The following is a 20,436-nucleotide window of genomic DNA, read 5'->3' on the forward strand; positions in this document are numbered from 1 at the left end:
GCCGCCCGCGACTTCTTCCGCGTGCAAAACCCTTTCCTTGTAAGCCCGGAAACTCCGCCTATGTGATATTCTAGGTCTTCAGCTACCTACATTACAAATTTCATCGTAATCGGTTCAGTAGTATTCGAGTGAAAGAGTGACAAACATCCGTACATACACAAAATCTTTCGCATTTATAGTAGTAGATGTATAAATAGTTGATTATTTGATGACATTTGTTATAAGCAGTATGAACAACAAAGGCGTAATCAGTGAATAACAGGGAAACTGGTTGGACGTCATATGGACGAACAGAGGACTCACAGGAGTGTGTTACAATGCACGAAAATAATCTCAGGTATAACACTATTTTATATTTTTGTTAGCTCGTGGCTTAGTTAACATCAGCCGCGCGGATCGATCTCTGAGGTTAAGCCATGCTTGCCGAGGTTGATTTGTGGATGGGTGACCATCTTATACATATCGAGTTCCTCCGTGTTTCGGAAGGCACGTTAAATTGTGGGTCCTGGCTGTCATTTTTGAAGATCTTTGACGGTCGTTAACAGTAGTCAGAAGCTTGAAAGTCTGACAACCAGTCTTACTGAAGGGTACCGTGTTATCCAGGTAACTGGGTTGTGGAGGTCAGATAGGCAGTCGCTCCATGTAAAACACTGGTATTCAGCTGCATCCGGTGAGACTGGAAGCCGACTCCAACATAGCTTGGAAAAAAGGCTAAGCTGTTAGTTATATTAGGTCGGGTAAGAAGTCTTTTCGCATTATAGTGTGCATGGACTTGTAATAAAATCTCTTTGGCTTCAAGAATCACAAATGAGTACACGGTACATTAGGTTTCTTTCAGTGAGCTCGTGAGGTACCCAAATATCGAGTTTTTTTGTGTAGAGAAAAGATTTTATTACAAGTTCATACATACTATAATGCGAAAAGACTTTTTCCCCGACCTTATATTTTTGTTGTTTGACTGCGTTTGTGGCGCGGTTGCTAGTATATGCGACTGCCGTGTGAGAGGTCTTGGGTTCGAATCCTGAGTCCAGCCAAAAAGTATTTTCTAAGATTTTCTACTAAGAATTTTGTAGCGAATGCCCCAAGTTAGGAAGTTGAGGTCGAAGACCTCCGTGCCTCACAAAGCATGCAAAGCCGTCGGTCCTGCGCCTGATCTCTCTCTTGTCGTGTCGGTTATCCGTCCCACAGGGTTATGAGGATGAAGGAATAGAGAGTGTACCTGTGTATTGTACACACACTTGTACAAAACAAAGTCTTGCATCGTTGGCCAGTTTCAATAGCCGTAGCCGCTGTAGGATCGACAAGGACATTATTATTATGTTTATCAGTTATCTGATTACCATAGTACAAGCTCCGCTTAGTTTGTAGTCTGCCCAATGATATTTATTATTTATTTTACAGAGTACAATTTAGTTCAACAAAATCACATCCTAGAATAACTAGTAAACGACGGTATATTTTATCTAAATCGATGGAAAACCTCACAAATATGGATGATTTGAATCAAACAGTAAGTTTTAATTCAAGTGACTGTCGTACAAGGATGCTTAACACACGATTACTGGAAGCGGTTGAGAACAGAAACCCTGAAGAAGTAAAAAGGTAAGAAAGGAAAAAGGTAAGAATATCCATTTATTCATCAGCTCTGCCTTCAGGAGGAACTCGTGGCTTCGTTAACAACAGCCGCACGGATCCCTAAGGTTAAGCTACGCTTGCCGATGATTTTCTGTGGATGGGTGACCATCTTATGCATAACGAGTTGCTCCATGTTTCGGAAGGCACGTTAAATTGTGGGACCCGGCTGTTATTTTCAAAGTATCAATTTATTATAATTGATTAACGTCAGTGATAGCCGAGTGGCATAAGTTGGTACCTGCCACGCAAGTGGTTGCAGATTCAAACCCGAGGCAACACACCAATGACTTTTCGAAGTTATGTGTTTATTAGAAATAATTATCACTTTTTCAACGGTAAAGGTAATAATTTTGATGCAACCTTGCATGCCTGAGAGTCCTTTAGAACAGTTCTTGAAGGTATGCAAAGTCCCCAACACTCAATCGGCTAGCGTGGTGGACTAAAGGATTAACCACTCCCTCATGCCGGGAACCCTTGCCCAGTACTGGGACATTAGTGAGCTAAATTTATTTAATACCGCGCATTTTCAAATTTATTCACCTTTTACACCTTCTCTGGACTTCCACAAATAATTCGAGATCAAAATTTGCCATATCGGTCCAGCCGTTCACGAGTTTTAGCAAGACTAACGAACAGCAATTCATTTTTATATATGTAGATAGATTATTATTTATTCTATTTTATATACATAATATATTTTGATGTCATTTAGAAGTTGTTATAACAATGTAAGTATACAAAAATGATAACAATGGGTATTTACGTATTTAATACATAATAATAATCTATACTAATATTATAAAGCTGAAAAGTTTGCTTGTTTGAACGCGCTAATCTCAGGAACTGCTGGTCGGATTTGAAAAAATATTTCAGTGTTAGATAGCCCATTTATCGAGGAAGGCTATAGGCTATATATCATCACGCTACGACCAATAGGAGCAGAATAACAGTAAAAAAGTTACAAAAACGGGGAAAATTATGACCCATTATCTCCTATGTGACGTTAGCGAAGTTGCGCGGGTCAGCTAGTACATAATAATATCCCTACCTACAATAATATTTTAACTGCGAAAGTAACTTTGTCCGTCTTTTCTTTATGCCTAAACCACTGAACAGATTTGGATGAAATTTTGTGTTTATCAAAGATAGTTCGTGACCTGAAGAACGTCATAAGGTAGTTTTATCCGAGAAATCCCACGAAAACAGGAGCTATGCTGATAAGTATTTTTCGTTTAAGAAGCTATCTTTATGACGCAGTGATAATGGTGGTCGCCACGGCAACCGGCGTTTCTAGAGGTCGTGGGTTCGGTTCCCACACGGATCAAATATTTTTGCGATCCTCATGTAGTTGTTATGTTTTTGTTAAGACCCCGCGACTAAGAGATTAACATATGATATAATAAACATATGATTATAGACCGGACGGAGTCGCGTGCAAGACTTAGTAATATTAATAATAATTAATAGTGTTTTCCCTAAGTTTGGTTCACGAATAATAGTACCTACTTACTAGTAATCATTTAGCGTTTTCCTCTACCTATTCAGTTTTTGATAATTCCCAATTATAATTAATCTATGTATATGTTACTGTAAAAGCCCGAACGGTGGTAAATCCTAAGATTTTCCGGTATAACCTAAGATTTACCAACTCGCAATGGTAAAAGTCCGAACAATTCTTTTATTTCGAACTTTTACCTATATTCACTTGATGATATCGAGATGTCGCCGGAGCCCCGCTTCGCGGGGCTCCTCCTTCTGGGTTGTTAAAAAAAAATAACCACGAAGGCTAAGGTGCACCTTAGCCTTCTAACCTAACCTACCCATGCCGCTTTGCCCAAAACTCCTTCTTTATAACTATGTCACAGTATATAATTATACCGTGAAATAGTTATAAACATAGTTATGAAGGAGGATTTTTTTATATATCGTAACCTAGTTTTTAAACTCTGGCTTGTTCGGACTTTTACCATTGAGAGTTAGTAAATCTTAGGTTTTACCGGAAAATCTTAGGATTTACCACAGTTCGGGCTTTTACAGTAACATATACATCTATTTTTATGTAATAAAGAGGAAAAGATTTTTGTTTGTTTGTACTTGTTCATCTATTAAACTTTAGATTTGAAAAACCTACGTCTTTACTTATTTATGTACTATGGTTTCGATTCCTACACGGAACAATTATTTGTGCGATCCACAAAAAATTGTTTCGGGTCTTGTTGTTATGTTCGTAAAAGTCTCCGTGACACAAGAGCAATTCTTGGTGCGAGAGTTATCTTTTTAAACAATCAATCAATCATATTGCCATTCCGTGGTACAACTTACAACATTTTAATAAATTACATCCTGATAACAGATAGGCAGCGAAGTCTCAGTAATACGGTACTATGGGAACCCTAAAAATTGGCTAAACTTAGGGTCCCGTTTTCACCAACCCGTCTTCACAAACTAACTAAACCATGCAAGCTAAACTAAACTAACTTATCTCGCGGTAGACTTTCAGTTTAATAATATATTGTTCCTAATTACAGGTTATTGACCCTCGGTGCTAATCCCAATGCTACATGCCGTTTGACCCACATATCAGCTTGTCACGTGGCTGCAATGAATAATGACGATTCCCTCTCTGTACTCCTGAAGGCAGGAGCTGAAAGCCAGAGAACTGATAAACTTGGTCGGACTCCCCTCCACTTGGCTGCTTGGGCGGGGAACCCTGTACAATTAGTTATGCTCTTAAATCTTCCAGAAGGTTAGTATTATATTAGGTCGGGGAAAAAGTCTTTTCGCATTATAGTATGCATGAACTTGTAATAAAATCTTTTTCTACACAAAAAAGCTCGATATTTCGGCACCTCACGAGCTCACTGAAAGAAACCTAATGAACCGTGTACTCATTTGTGATTCTTGAAGCCAAAAAGATTTTATTACAAGTTTATACAGACTATAATGCAAAAAGACTTTTTCCCCGACCTAATAATATATTATGGTCTTCTATAATAACCAGTGATATTTTCTATTGTACGAAGGGCCTTATTCAGCATTTCATATTATACTTATAACTTGCACACGCCGTGTTCGCTTTTTTATTTTATGTTCATATAAATTACTTCCATTACACAAAATAATTTTATACAAATTAACAGATCTTCAAAGTAGAATAACAGTGGATATATCAGAAATTGTACATGAAATTCAGATGTACAGAGATGCCACGTATGCTATGTCAAACAAGCCTTGTGACGCCGGCACGTTATATGATATACACTCGCCTTGGCTCGATTGTACCGAACACAACTGCACACGGTTGAAACAAAAGGTAAATATACATTTACATATTATTATTAGGTCGGGGAAAAAGTCTTTTCGCATTCTTGTAATAAAATCTCTTTGGCTTCAAGAATCAGAAATGAGTACTCGGTTCATAAAGTTTCTTTCAGTGAGCTCGTGAGGTACCCAAATATCGAGCTTTTTTGTGTAGAGAAAAGATTTTATTTTATACATACTAAAATGCGAAAAGACTTTTTCCCGGACCTAATAATAGCTCTTCACTCGTGATTATAGATATTATGTAACACAACATGTTATAAAACGAATAAATAAACATTGAATGGTTCACTCACTGTCATCTGATTCCTAACTAAGCAGATCTTGTACTATGGTAACCAGACAAATTATTAACATACTTACACGTTTTAAATCATAATTTTGTGGATAAGTTAACCATCACACAAGTAATGCTATTAATAATAATGCTCTCCCGACCGAGATGACGTGGATACCTACGCCACTAGCCGCAAATCTTGCATACTAGGTTCTTTAATAAGTTGTTGAACTTAACAATTAACATGAAGAAGTTGAAGTAAAATCAAATGCCAAAACATTCTGTAAAAACCCCAAGTCTCGCAGCTCAGTCTCTCTGCCGTAAAAAGTTGTACTACTCAAAGGACCGTCTGTCTTAAGTTATTACATAAGTTATTATCATGCCAATATTTAAATAATACATTTAAAATAAAAAGACCGACCTGGCCATCGCATGAAATCACAAATTCGCCATTAAAATCTCAGGAGCATAAGCAGCTGAAATTTGGGATGGTACTTCGTATAGAATAACTAGTTTTTGCCCGCGACTTCAAGACTTAGGATATAATTTTCATACAAACTTTCATCTCCTATTTTATCCCTTTGGGGGTAGGATTGATCAAAATCCTTTCTTAGCGGATGCCTACGTCGTAACCTGCATGCCAAACAGCGCGATTCGTCCAGTCGTTTGGGCTCTGCGTTGATAGATAACTATCCCCCGGTTTCTGAGGTACATTTAGCGGTAGTTTATCTATTCAATAGCGTTAAAACTCACATAATAATAGGCTATTGAATAGATAAACTACCGCTAAATGTACTCAGAAACCGGGGGTATGTCGGTCACCTTTAAGTTTTAGATTGAATTAAGAGTCGTCAATGCTATGTATAGTTGCCGATGCTGAACCCAGGGTGGACTCCATTGCACTCGGCGAGCGAGCAAGTTCAGTGCAGTAGTGTGCGACTGCTACTAGCTGCCGGCGCAGACCCTTGCGCCCACGACTTCGTAGGCAGGACACCTATTAACGTTGTAGGCATAGCACATAATGCGGGACACCACATTAACGTGTATAAGTAAGTATAAAAGATAATGCATTGCTATTGGTCTTTTTTAACCCCCGACGCAAAAAGAGAAGTGTTATAAGTTAGACGTGTCTCGTGTGAATCGGGAGCCTATTACTAAGCCTCCGCTGTATGTCTGTCCGTCTCCAGGCTGTATCTCATAAAACGTGATAGCTAGAAAGCTGAAATTTTCATATTGCCATATGATGTATTTCCGTTGCCCCTATAACAACAAATACTAAAAATAAAAAATAATATTAATACAATAAATGTGATTTTTTCGTATTTTGTTGCTGAATATTAAAAACGGTAACATAAAGACTTCAAATTCAGCATATGATAGTACGGAACCATTCGTGCGCGAGTCAGACTCGCACTTGGCCTGTTTTTTTATAATCATAATAATCATTATCATAATCATTTATTAGTCCACGAACATGGGTACATAACAGGGGGCCTTGCCATGTTACATTTCTCTCCTGGAGAAAGTAGAAAGAAATCTGTCAAAATGTATGGAAGTGTCATTTTTTAATTCTACAATGACGAAAAGTGGTAAATAAACATACAATGTTACGTTTATGTTTATTTACTTCTTTCTTATTCAAATAATACATTTTTAGTTTCAGACTAAATATTCAACTACTCCTAGCAGCAGGTGGAAAGTCCGGCAACAAATTTCACTGTCAATCGATGAATACATCTTTGCACACTGCAGTGGAATTAGTTAGTTTGGAGGCTATTGAAGACCTGATGAATGCTGGGGACTCGCCCTTGTTGCTTGACAGCAGCGGTCGTACTGCCATGCATATTTGTGTAGAAAAACTACTCCGGGAACATTTGCAGGTTGGCATTACGTTTTCATAAAGATATTAAGGTCGGGGAAAAAGTCTTTTCGCAGTTTAGTATGTATGACTCTGAGTCAGCCTGCGACCACGGCGAGTGCAACCTGCACCGAAACGTTAGGCATTTTAAGGTAAAATGCGTGTTCGCGTTAATTCCCGTATTCTATTATACGTCAAACATGCTACGCGAGAGTTTAAAAGTTATGAGGAAAAAGACATGATTTCAAAAAATTATTAACGTCAACGTACTTATTGCTTTCAGGTGTTATTAAGCTACATATGTAATAATCCAGATTCGCATATTACTATTAACATAAAGGACAAAAAGGGACTGACTGTCCTTCACGCGGCTGTGAGAGCTAAATGGATAGACGGAGTATACATAACGATTAATGCCGGTGCAAGCGTATTAGAAAAGGTAAATAGCACATACGTATATTACGTAAAACAAAGTAGAGAAAAAAAACTCTCTCGCCTGTTTATTTACTTGCTAAGCAGTATCGTTTTGAAACCTATCCGTGTCCCACTGCTGAGCAAGCGTCTCCTCTCGGATTGTAAGAAAGTTCTTGAGTCCACCACGCTGGTCAAGTGCAGGTTGGGGACTTTTACTTGCATGAAACGTTTTATGACGAGGTTTTCCTTCTTAACAAGTTATAATTATTTTTAATGCAGACAAAATTTCCAAAAAATATTGATGGGTTGCTTCGGGTTTGCTTGCTTTTGGGTTCGAAACGTCTATCACTTACATGGCACGTGTAATCCTATTAATATTATAAATTCGAAAGTTTGTGAGTATTTCCGTCAAAGATACATACATAATGTATCTTTGACGGAAATACTACCGAATCATGAATGAAATTTGGTATGTAAGTAGCCGAAGAGCCAGAATAACACATAGGTTACTTTTATCCCGGAGTTCCCGGAGGATCTGGATTTTCACGGGAAGGGTTTCCATGAAGACGAAGTCGCGGGCGGCCTGTAGTTAATCCATACTAATATTATAAATGCGAAAGTAACTCTGTCTGTCTGTCTGTTACTCAATCACGCCTAAACTACTGAACCAATTTGCATGAAATTTGGTATGGAGATATTTTGATACCCGAGAAAGGACATAGGCTACTTTTTACCCTAGGAAAATGACGCATTCCCATGGGAAAATTCAGGTGGCGGACGAAGTCGCGGGTATAAGCTAGTAATAATATAACCTTTTAAATGTTATTTTCAGGCCGACGATGGAGAATTCCCGATACATTCTGCAGCTGCTACAGGCGATGTGTTTGTACTCCGAGAGATAATTACCGCCACGGAAAGTGCAATTGACATAATTAATCAAAACGGACAGACCGCTTTATTTGTAGCCATAATTCACAATCATGTAGAAGCTGTCAAAATGCTCGTGAGGTATGGAGCTTCTTTGGAAGTCACTTTACCCAATAATCAATCAATATTACACGTCGCAGCTCAGCACGGGTTTACAGAAATACTCGCATTCTTACTTAACGATGGCGGTCCAGCAATATGCAGTTTGTTCAGGTCACAGTATATTCAGCCGCCTATTTATTCTGCTGTAATAAATAACCACCCTGAATGCGTGAGGTTGCTGCTATACAAAGGAGGCGAAGCAGATTGTATATTTTACCACAATACGATTAATGAAAAGAGTGAGTGGACAACAGCCTTACACATAGCTGCGGTAAACAACTACTTAGAAACAGCAAGGATTATTATAGAATTTGACAACGCAACTGTAAACAGGCCCAATGATGGCGGCTTATTACCGTTACACGAAGCATGCTTGAACGGCAGCAGAGATGTTATTATACTCCTCATCAATAATGGAGCTGATTTATCGGTATCTTCTAAATATGTCGACATTGCACCGATACAGATTTTGATGAACAATGTGACAGATCCAACAGAGTTTATACAAGAAATCTTGAATCATTCTATAAGCCTTGAAGGCGTGAGTCTAAAAGACAGGGAATGTAAAGTTAAAGTAGATTACAGTGTTTTAATGCCAGATGGTTCGGGCGGTAATCAGATGAGAGTGGTCAGGGCACTCGTGAACACGGAAGATGCGTTCGATCAAAGGAAGTTGTTACAACATCCTCTAATACAAAGTTTCCTATATTTGAAATGGAAAATGTTTTTACCGTTCTACTACATCACAGTATTATTGTATTTATTTTTCGTATTGTCTCTGAGTTTGTACGTAGCGGCCATTTTTTATTACCAGGATAAAAATACTCCGACGCACAGAAAACATGAGCCGGCATGGTTGCGTTCCAACGTTTGGTTATATGTGATGTATCTCAACTGCGTGCTTGTATTAATGCAGGTAACTAAGTGAATATTTAACCAATTACTGTTCTACTGCTGAGGCTTTTCAAAATAACCTTCGCTAATTTTTAAAGCCTTTAGGGCTTGTGCACAAAACTGCGATGCGGCATCGCATCGTAAAAATCTACGAGCTCGCACAACACATCGCAAGTACTTGCGAATTGATTCGCACGCGCATTCCCCTCACCCTGGGTGATCACCCTAGAAGACGCCTTGCCGCACGAAATCGCATCGCAGCAATTCGTGTTGTAATTTTCTGCGTTGCGAATTCGCGTCGTGTCACATCGCAGTTTTGTGTACAAGCCCTTAGTCCACCATGTGATTGAACATACTCACAAACAATACGTTTGGCTTCCAGGAAATAATATTCATGAGAGCAAAGAACAAGAGCCATTTCTTTTTTATTGAAACGTGGGTAAAATTTGGTGCTCTATGCTCATCAATATGTCTGCCGTTGTTTGTTTCGTGGGACAATTACAAGCCAGGAACGAATGATTCTGAATTAAACTCAGATTGCGTGAGACTGTTTGCGTCCGTCACCTTGCTGCTATCATGCATGATGCTAACTTTCCTACTCTCAAGATTCACAAGACTAGGCTTCTACTTACTCATGTTTGGAGATGTGGCCATTGAGGTTTTTAGAGTAAGTGCTTATAATACTTGTATTTTTTATACTCTCGTACTTATTTCTAAGTATTAGGTCGGGGAAAAAGTCTTTTCGCATTATAGTATGTATGAACTTGTAATTAAATCTTTTCTCTTCACAAAAAAACTCGATATTTGGTTACCTCATGAGCTCACTGAAAGAAACCTAATGAACCGTGTACTCATTTGTGATTCTTGAAGCCAAAGAGATTTTATTACAAGTTCATACATACTATAATGCGAAAAGACTTTTTCTCCAACCTAATAAAATGCAGCTGGCCTTAAACGCGATTGAAAATTAAAGGTTAAGGTACCTTATTTGTTTACCCGTCATTTAGATCGAATTGCATCGACTGTCAGGCAGCCCGTGACCACGGTCAATGCAGTTCGATTCTATTTATTTAACTGAACATTAATTTATTTATTACTTCGCTTCTGCGTTGAGTCAATCAAATTCTCATAGACCCGTCATTTTATCGATCACTCTAATCCTGTAATATTTGTTTCAGATTCTGTTAATGTCCGCATTCATAATTTTGGGGTTTTCCCTTTGCTTTATGATACATTTCCACAGCACATATCCCTTTGAGGGGCCTTGGGCTGCCTTCATCAAAGTTATGGTCATGATGATGTCAGAGTACGATTACACAAATATGATTACAAAGCAGAACGCTATTGAACTAGGGACTTCTATCTTAGTATTGAGAATAGTTTTTATCGCGTTTGTGGTCTTTGCTTCCGTGGTCTTAATGAATTTGATGATAGGCTTGGCTGTCAACGACATTGACAAATTACAAGAGAGAGGTAATCAACTAAGATTAGCGAAACAATTGGACTTTCTATCAGATGTCGAAGAATTCATATATCTGACTTCCAATTGTAATATATTTCCGAAGATTGTACTATCAAAATATTGGCAAGTAAAAGTCAACAAGGTGATTATGTTGAGAGCATGGAAGGCGAAGTGTCCGTATAGAAAAGTGTTTCCTGCGCGGATACGAAACGCGCTTTTTGAGGTGGCTCTCTCACGGGAACGAGAGCACAAAGAATATAATACAGCTTGCAGTTGTAAACTTCATGAAGATATTGTTTTGAACGAGGATAGATCTCTTTCAATGGACGCCTTGAGTCAACTTAGCGACAAAGTAGAAAGACAAAATAGAGATTTGACAAGTCTGCACCATGAAATTTCTTTAATCAAAAATTTGTTGCTTTTGCGGAATAAATGATGGGAGGAAGATTTTCGATCAGCTTTAGGATACTAGCACATTAAGTATTTTTCGTATATTGATGTATGAGAATATCGACATAAACATACAACGTTGTTAATCTATATTTCTATATTAATATTATAAAGCCGAAGAGTTTGTTTGTTTGAACGCGTTAATCTCAGGGACTACTGGTCCGATTTCAAAAATTCTTTCAGTGTTATATATCCCATTTAACGAGGAAGGCTATAGCAGAGTACCAGTAAAAATGTTACAAAAACGGGGAAAATTATGACCCATTCTCTCTTACGTGACGCAAGCGAAGTTGCGCGGGTCAGCTAGTTCGAATATAAATCTTGTTATTTTGGCATATGCTGGCATATAAACTGCTCTTAAGTTGAAAACTCTTGCTAATTTTGTTTATATTAAGCGTTTGACTACAAATTATAAACGATTCTTATCTATGTCTAAAAGTCTATGTGTTCGCAATGTTTTTCTTACTACTGGACGCATTTTGTTACTGTTTTCATTATTATATAGTTCAAATTATAACGTATAGCTGACCCGCGCAACTTCGCTTGCGTCACATAAGAGAGAATGGGTCATAACTTTCCCCGTTTTTGTAACATTTTTTACTGGTACTCCGCTCCTATTGGTCGTAGCGTGACGATATATAGCCTATAGCCTTCCTCGATTAATGGGCTATCTAACACTGAAAGAATTTTTCAAATTGGACCAGTAGTTCCTGAGATTAGCGCGTTCAAACAAACAAACTCTTCAGATTTATAATATTAGTATAGATAACAAACACTTTTCTATAAACTGCATTCAGTAGCACATTGCGTGCGAATAGTAGCCAAAACATAAAAGTTATGAAAGCTTTCCAACTCATTTGCAGCTAAGCTCCCGTTGCAAATGAATAAAGTTTATATGAAAGACTAGCTTCTGCCGGCGAATTCGTCCATGTATAGGTATAGCAAAGCTTAATAAATGTATCGCTTGTGTTGGACCGGAGGAGCTCGTGGCAAAGTAACAACAATGAACCGCGCGGATAGATCTCTCAGGTTAAGCTGCGTTTGCCGACGTTGGTCTGTGGATGGGTGACCATATTTTACATACCTAGTTTTGGAAAGCACGTTTAATTGTGGGTCCCGCCTGTCATTTTCAAAGACCTTTGACTACCTGTGATAGCCGAGTGGTATAAGTTGACACCTCAAGTGGTCGCAAGTTCGAACCCGAGGCAACACACCAATGACTTTTCGAAGTTATGTGTGTATTAGAAATAATTATCACATGCTCCAACGGTGAAGGAAAACATCGTGAGGAAACCTTGTATGCCTAAAATTTGTTTAATACATTTATTGAGGGCATGCAAAGTCCCCAACCCGCACTTGGCCAGCGTGGTGGACTCAAGGCCTAACCCCTCCCTCATTACGGGAGGAGACCCTTGCCCAGCCACTGCTGGGCAAGGGTCTCCCCCCTCATAAATGGGTTAAATTTATTGACTATCGTTACCAGCACCGCGATTCTGTACAACTATCGAGTACTAACAGCCGGCTAGCTAACGAAAAATGTTGTATGACAATCTACTGACTACCGGCCATTATAGAAACTATTTTTGCAGTACATTTTAAATGTCAAACTCTCGATATTCGATTGAATCGACTCAAGAGAATCGTGCTGAGTGTGAAGTCTTACTAAAAAACTACCAAGAGACGTCTTCATCTGAGGAAAAACTACCAAGAGACGTCTTCATCTGAGGAAAAACTACCAAGACCCGTCTTCATCTGAGGAAAAACTACCAAGAGAGGTCTTCATCTGAGGAGAAACTACCAAGAGAGGTCTTCATCTGAGGAAAAACTACCAAGAGAGGTCTTCATCTGAGGAAAAACTACCAAGAGAGGTCTTCATCTGAGGAAAAACTACCAAGAGAGGTCTTCATCTGAGGAAAAACTACCAAGAGAGGTCTTCATCTGAGGAGAAACTACCAAGAGAGGTCTTCATCTGAGGAAAAACTACCAAGAGAGGTCTTCATCTGAGGAAAAACTACCAAGAGACGTCTTCATCTGAGGAAAAACTACCAAGAGAGGTCTTCATCTGAGGAGAAACTACCAAGAGAGGTCTTCATCTGAGGAAAAACTACCAAGAGAGGTCTTCATCTGAGGAAAAACTACCAAGAGAGGTCTTCATCTGAGGAAAAACTACCAAGAGAGGTCTTCATCTGAGGAAAAACTACCAAGAGAGGTCTTCATCTGAGGAAAAACTACTAAGAGACGTCTTCATGAGAGGAAATACTACCAAGAGACGTCTTCATCTGAGAAAAAACTACCAAGAGTCGTCTTCATGAGAGGAAAAACTACCAAGAGACGTCTTCATTTGAGGAAAAACTACCAAGAGACGTCTTCATCTGAGGAAAAACTACCAAGAGACGTCTTCATCTGAGGAAAAACTACCAAGAGACGTCTTCATCTGAGGAAAAACTACCAAGAGACGTCTTCATCTGAGGAAAAACTACCAAGAGACGTCTTCATCTGAGGAAAAACTACCAAGAGCCGTTTTCGTCTGAGGAAAATCTACCAAGAGACGTCTTTATCTAAGGAATAACTACCAAGAGACGTCTTCATCTGAGGAAAATCTACCAAGAGAGTTTCAAAGTATTTTAATGACTAGCCTAACAAAGATCTATTAACACTTAGGAATTTATAACATTAGGTGAATATATTAACATACAACTTGCTGAAGAAGGTGATGTGTTACTTTGATATATCACGTATTATTATGTAGTTCTTTACCTCTTTGTGTACCATGTATATGACTTATACTCAAATAATGAAGTAAAAACAAGCAATTGACAAATATAGCTATTTATTTTCAACCCGAGACATACATACATTACAACTTTAATTATTTGTATATTATTTATTATGGAAGCGGCCGCTATCTCAATTTTTAGGGCGTTCGCAGACTTGAGGGTAGTCAGGATCTTTTTCACAAATAAATGTGAAGATCATTGTCTTGCACTCCAAATCATTAAGCAAGCCACTTCCGCGATAAACGGAGCCACAATTCTCTGCTCCACCGAAGTTATTTGGTTCTTCACCATGAAATTGGGAGAAACCAGCTTGTTTCAGCGTTTGACCTGTGGAAAACACAAATGAATATGTTAAAAAAAGTAAGTATTAAACTGCCTCTTTAGCCTGTATGGTAGTGTATAAGAATGCAGATTGAAATCATGGGCTCGATGCCCGAAGCGGACAGTGTATTGGTCTTTTATAAATTGTATTAGATTATTTAAATTGCCCGGAGTTTGGTAAAGTTCCCGGTAAATGGCATGGGCTCGCCCTCTATTATTACTCCACATTTTATACCTATGGCTAAACGGGGGTATATTTCATAGGCCTGATTACACCTCTCACGCAAATACTACTGAACCGATTACGATGAAATTTGATGTCTAGGTAGCTGAAGACCCAGAATAGAACATAGGTACGTATCCCGGAGTTCCCGAGGGATCGGGATTTACACGGGAAAGGTTTCCACGCGGACAAAGTCTAGTAATTCATGAAGTAACATGCTTACCTTCAAGTGTCATCCAGTCGGTCTGAGGATTCTTTCCCCAATTAACAAATCCAAGATAATGATAGTCTTTGTGGAAGTTTCCAAAGATCTTATCTGCCGGGTTCTGATCAATGAGATCTTTGATAATGTTGGCTTCTTCTTGGCTATTGATGATGGCAAGATGGCCACCTTCCGCTGAACAAGCGAAGTGAGCTCCTTCAAAGTCACGGGGCTTCTTGTGGAACTTGTAACACTTCTTGGTACGGCGGTCCATACGGTATTCTGGAATGAGTTTTATGTTACACGAGAACATCTACACCAGTAGGTGCTGTTATATTATAATGTTTTGGATCTAACATAACTGATAGAGTGACGAAGATATAGCAAGTGTTAGTTGAGATGTTCGGGGAAATGCTTGAATCTCCAAAACCCATGGAATCTCTAATGTAACTATATAATTGTATTTAATATTGTCATATAGTTGTATTTTCAAGACTAAACCACCAATGCACTTTTGATTAGATTAAAAAAGTAAAGACCAACTGATTTAATTTTGTTTAGCATTCATCATTATACTTTCATTAACATCTATCGGAGTATTATCAGTAGAAACTTAGAGTTTGGACATATCTAAAGTGAAACAAAACACGCTTATAACACGGAACAAAGACAGTAATATTTAAAAAAAAAAAAATTGTGGACAACTCACACACGGTCATCTGATTCTAAACTAAGCAGGGCTTTTACTTTGATAACCAGGTAACTAATAAACATACTTATATACTTCTAAGGATTCTCGCCCACGGCGCCCAGATTCAGTCGCGATGCAAACGCGATTCAGTCGCGGTTCCCACTCACGTCCCCCTCCCCCTCCTTTCTCTCCTCGATGTCGCCCGACGCGGTCGCGCTTGTATCAATACAGTCGCGATGCAGTAGCGCGTTGGCATCGCTACTGTAGCGCGTTGCAAAGGCGACTAACACGCGTTAGAAAGGTTAGCAGACATTTGCCAAACGCGCGTTTGCATCGCTACAATACATACTTAAATAGCGAAAATATCTTCAAGCCAATATGTATTAGAAATAATTGTCACATGCTCCAACGGTGAAGGAAAACATCGTGAGGAAACCTTGCATGCCTAAAATGTGTTTAATACATTTATTGAGGGCATGCAAAGTCCCCAACCCGCACTTGGCCAGCGTGGTGGACTCAAGGCCTAACCCCTCCCTCATTACGGGAGGAGACCCTTGCCCAGCAGTGGGACAGTAATGGGTTAAATTTATTTATTTTATTATCTTCAAGCCATTTCTACCTACACCTTCCTGGTTATCAGGCGTAAAAATTAAGTTCACCTGGGTCTGGCGTACCGCAAGCATTCACGTCAACCTTCGTGTTAGCTCTATAGCAGATGTAAGGCCTTGGTTCATCGCACCGCACGTCAGCCAGTTTCCCAGCAGAAGTCATGGAGATGCAGCGCTCGGAGTTACCCTTGTTGTCGGGTTCCATATCTCCCCACTCGTAAGGCGTTGTGGACAGCGGAGTACCTGTTAAAAGTATAAATTAACCCTCTCATTCATAAAAATATATGAAGTTATGAAAAGCTTATAAAGAGTTTTGTTTCTTTCACTCGTTAGCGAAATGAAAAAGGGAAAACGTATTATAGTAGTTGTTAAACTAAAATAGGTTTATAGTATGTTTATGAATACGAGAATTAATCGTTTTTAATTTTCTAAAAACACTGTTTTTGTTGCGCGATTGGTAGTGTATGCGACTGGTAATCATGAGGTCTCGAGTTCGATTTCCGGTTTCAAAGTACCATTGTCTACAGGAGGTACACAAAATTCAGAAGCAGAACTTCGTTCATCAGTGACACGTTATTCAGCTGACAGAGGCCTGATCGATATTATTATATTCAGTTATAAAAATATACAGAACTATTAGGTCGGGTAAATAGTCTTTTCGTATAATAATATGTACTATGAACTTGTAATAAAATCTTTTCTCTACACAAAAAAACTCGATAATTGGGTACCTCACGAGCTCACTGAAAGAAACCTAATGAACCGTGTACTCATTTGTGATTCTTGAAGCCAAAGAGATTTTATTACAAGTTCATACATACTACAATGCGTAAGTCTACCAACCTTCAATAGAATAGAAATGGCCCATGGACAAAGCCTTCATTCCCGTGTAGATGTCAACGTTGCACATAAAACTCCTCATTATGGTCTTCAGCTCGAGTGTGTTCGGAGAAGCTAGTACACCACCTGTGGAACAAAATATGATACGTTACAGCTATTATAGCCTCTGGATAAGTGTCGATTGTGTCGAATAACCTATACAATGGATAAAGTGACAGAAAATGTATAAATATTAAAAATTATTGTCAAATTACTAATATTATAAAATTGTAGAGTTTGTTTGTTTGTTTGTTTGAACGCGCTTATCTCAGGAACTACTGTTGCGAATTGAAGAACTATTTTACTGTTGGATAGCTTATTTATTGAGGAGCCTATATGCTATATATCATCACACTACGACCAATAGAAGCAGACTACCATTAAAAAATGTTACAAAAACGGTAAAAATTGTGACCTATTCTCTATTATGTGACGAAAGCGAAGTTGCGCGGGTCAGCTAGTTTCCAAGAACCTGTATATTGATAACCATAGGGTTAATAGAAATTTGAAAGATTGTGAGAGTATAAAAGAAACCCCTACGCAACTTCTATGATGATAAAAATACAGCAACATTTTGCCGCACTTTATATGTTGCAGGAAATTGTAGTACCGGAAAACACTGCTGTTTCCTTTATTAACCTGTTAACACTTACTTATCTGTTTTTAATATACCTATATATCAAAAATATGGTTTCTTCTAGATAACATGTTTTTTAAAGGAAATGTGATACAGCTGAGTGGTTAGACCATTAGTCCTACACGTGTGTCGTCGATTCGAACTCAAAGTAACAAAACAATGACTGTTGATCATTATGTCTCAGGTTCGATTCCCTAATCGGACAAGTGCTATTGATCTTGTCTAATTTATATTAGAATATTGCTCAATAGTAGCCCGGAGTTTGATATCTTACCCGGTAAGAAGCTATAGGCTCGCTTCCTTTTACATAGGACTGACCTTGTTAATGATGTAATGGGAGCGTATTTCATACACCTCTGCCTACACCTTCGGTATAACAGCTGTGATATTAATATTATAATACAACGGGTCTTAATATAAATGTGATTGAAAATTGGGTAAAATCGGGTGAACAAATAAGGTATCCTAACCTTTTATTTTTCATCGCGTTTAAGACCCGTTGCATAATGATATTATGTGTACTAGTCGCGAGAGTAAAAAAAACGTTAGCTGTGATGTATGTATGTAACAAAAATGGCCTTTACCTTCAAAGAAGCACATCATCCGAGCATCGCGGAACGTCAATGGTATTTCATGGTACTTGAACCATCCTGGTCTCCTAAACGTGTAGTCACAGCGGAATCTGACGGCCTCTGAAATAAAATACATTGAACATAAATAAAAAATAGTTTATTTTAGTCTTATAACGCCACTACAAACAGAAAAGTGTTTTATAAATCTTCTTCTTCTTCTTGTCGTATGGTTAGTGGTCAACCTGGCGTCAAAGTTGTTCAAGCCGAAGGTTTGTCTATGTTTTTTTGTTTATCATCACACTAACTCATGACGCATAACTCTGAAATGTAGAATGATTGGCGTAACATTGTATGAAGATCCCATAGGAGCGACTTCGTGGGACTAGTGTCTAAAGGGAGCAAGGTGCCCTGTGCCCTGTAGTTTAAAGGTTGAACTACTAGTTATTAGCCAGGGAAGAGCTGTGAATAATGATGGTGATGGTGACTTTATCTTTATCTTTATCTTTAAAAAAAGACAACTCCCGCACTAAGAATTGCTCTTGTGTCGCGGGGACTTTTACAAACATACAAACAACGGACACAAAGCACAACCAGACCCGAAACAATTATTTGTGGATCGCACAAATAATTGTCCCGTGTGGGAATCGAACCCACGACCTCCCGTTGCAGTGGTATCGGCGTGGCGACCTAAACCACTGCGCCACAGAGGCAGTCGAATAAAATAACTTAGACAAGGATTAAAAAAAAAATCTTATGTCCTTTCGATTCCTGACTATTATCTATCACTAGGATCTATCACCCTGCAAAGGTTTATTCGATTCTGACATTGCAAAAAAAATTAGGAATATTCTAATTTATGTTTTTTATTATTTTTTTTATAAAACTAATTTATAATTCTAATTTTTACTCACCCAAACATGACACACAAAATACTAAAAGTAAATAAATGAAATTGTAATCCATTTTGGTTCGATTCCCAACTGGTGAAAATTGAATATAAGTAATGAATGTAAAGTGAGCCCTTTTATACAAAACTTGAAGTCACGTGGATATTTTGGAAATTCGTCAAGTGCGAGTTGGACACGATTTGAACGGGTTCGTAGTAGGTAAGGGTACATTTTTTCTTGGAGCCGTAAAACTTATAGGTATACATACCTACACTACAAAAAGCGTAATAAATAAATTATAGATAATTAGTTCGAGATGTAGTAAAATATTAGAGACATGTTTTTTTCTTTTCCAAAAATAAAATTGCACGTGGCTTCGTTAAAAATCATCAAAATAAGTGCGGGATAATCAAGCCACACTTAATTTTAATATTATTATGTACCCAACTGTCATGGCGTCTTAAAGTGACTTTTCAACAATACAAAAATATTTTAACGCGTAAATAAAGAAAAACGTACATCTAAAAAGTGTGTGCTTTTAATATTTTTTGAAAATCTCTTATAAAGTATCAGTTCGATATAAAATGGTTAAAATAATTAGTATAGGTAACGTATTAAACGTTTCCAATAATATTTTTTCATCAATTCAAACAAGACTTCGGTTTTTGCTGAAAGAACCCTAAAGTTTTATCAAAATGCATTGTTTAATTGGTAGAACATCTTTTTATGCGTGTTAATTAATTTAGATAAATATTATTACTTAATTGCTTTTCTTGTTAATCATTAATTGGTGCAATAAAACATACGATGCCGATCCAGATCCTATTTTTTCTCAAGGAGTAGTCCACAGTGACTATACTAACTGTAATAAAACTAACTACAAAATACTAATAATACTAACTGTATACTGTTTATATAAACAGTCTTTATAAATCTTCGTACATGTATCTATACTAATATTATAAAGCTGAAGAGTTTGTCTGTTTGTTTGAACGCGCTAATCTCGGGAACTACGGGTCCGATTTGAAAAATTATTTCACTGTTAGATAGCCCATTTATCGAGGAAGGCTATAGGCTATATATCATCACGCTACGACCAATAGGAGCAAAGTACCAGTAACACTGAAATAATTTTTCAAATCGGACCAGTAGTTTTGGAGATTAGCGCGGTCAAACAAACAAACAAACTCTTCAGCTTTATAATATTAGTATAGATAGATAAGGAAATTAATTTAGTTTGTGGCGAAAAACGGAAATACTTCAAAGGAAGTTCACTTGGACCATCGTAATGTTCCAATT

The 20,436-nt window shown here is 38.0% G+C and overlaps 2 protein-coding genes across 2 annotated transcripts; one reads left to right on the plus strand and one right to left on the minus strand.

Annotated features, from left to right (window-relative positions):
* The first annotated feature begins 1,543 nt into the window (after positions 1-1,543).
* On the plus strand, positions 1,544-11,073 carry LOC142982790 (uncharacterized). The gene is made up of 8 exons (XM_076129474.1): positions 1,544-1,602; positions 4,164-4,381; positions 4,776-4,913; positions 6,986-7,113; positions 7,375-7,530; positions 8,338-9,290; positions 10,672-10,901; positions 10,994-11,073. The coding sequence occupies exons 1-8, from the start codon at positions 1,544-1,546 to the stop codon at positions 11,071-11,073; spliced, it is 1,962 nt and encodes a 653-aa protein (XP_075985589.1).
* Positions 11,074-14,186: 3,113 nt separating this feature from the next.
* LOC142982791 (C-type lectin domain-containing protein 161-like) lies at positions 14,187-18,559 on the minus strand. The gene is made up of 6 exons (XM_076129475.1): positions 18,556-18,559; positions 18,263-18,370; positions 17,006-17,128; positions 16,214-16,405; positions 14,885-15,145; positions 14,187-14,444 (listed from the first exon to the last, which is right to left on the minus strand). Exons 1-6 carry the CDS (start codon positions 18,557-18,559, stop codon positions 14,248-14,250), a joined length of 885 nt encoding a protein of 294 aa, XP_075985590.1. The 3' UTR covers positions 14,187-14,247.
* Positions 18,560-20,436: the final 1,877 nt, after the last annotated feature.

This window comes from Anticarsia gemmatalis, chromosome 22, assembly GCF_050436995.1.
Source record: "Anticarsia gemmatalis isolate Benzon Research Colony breed Stoneville strain chromosome 22, ilAntGemm2 primary, whole genome shotgun sequence".
Taxonomy (NCBI): Eukaryota; Metazoa; Arthropoda; class Insecta; order Lepidoptera; family Erebidae; genus Anticarsia; species Anticarsia gemmatalis.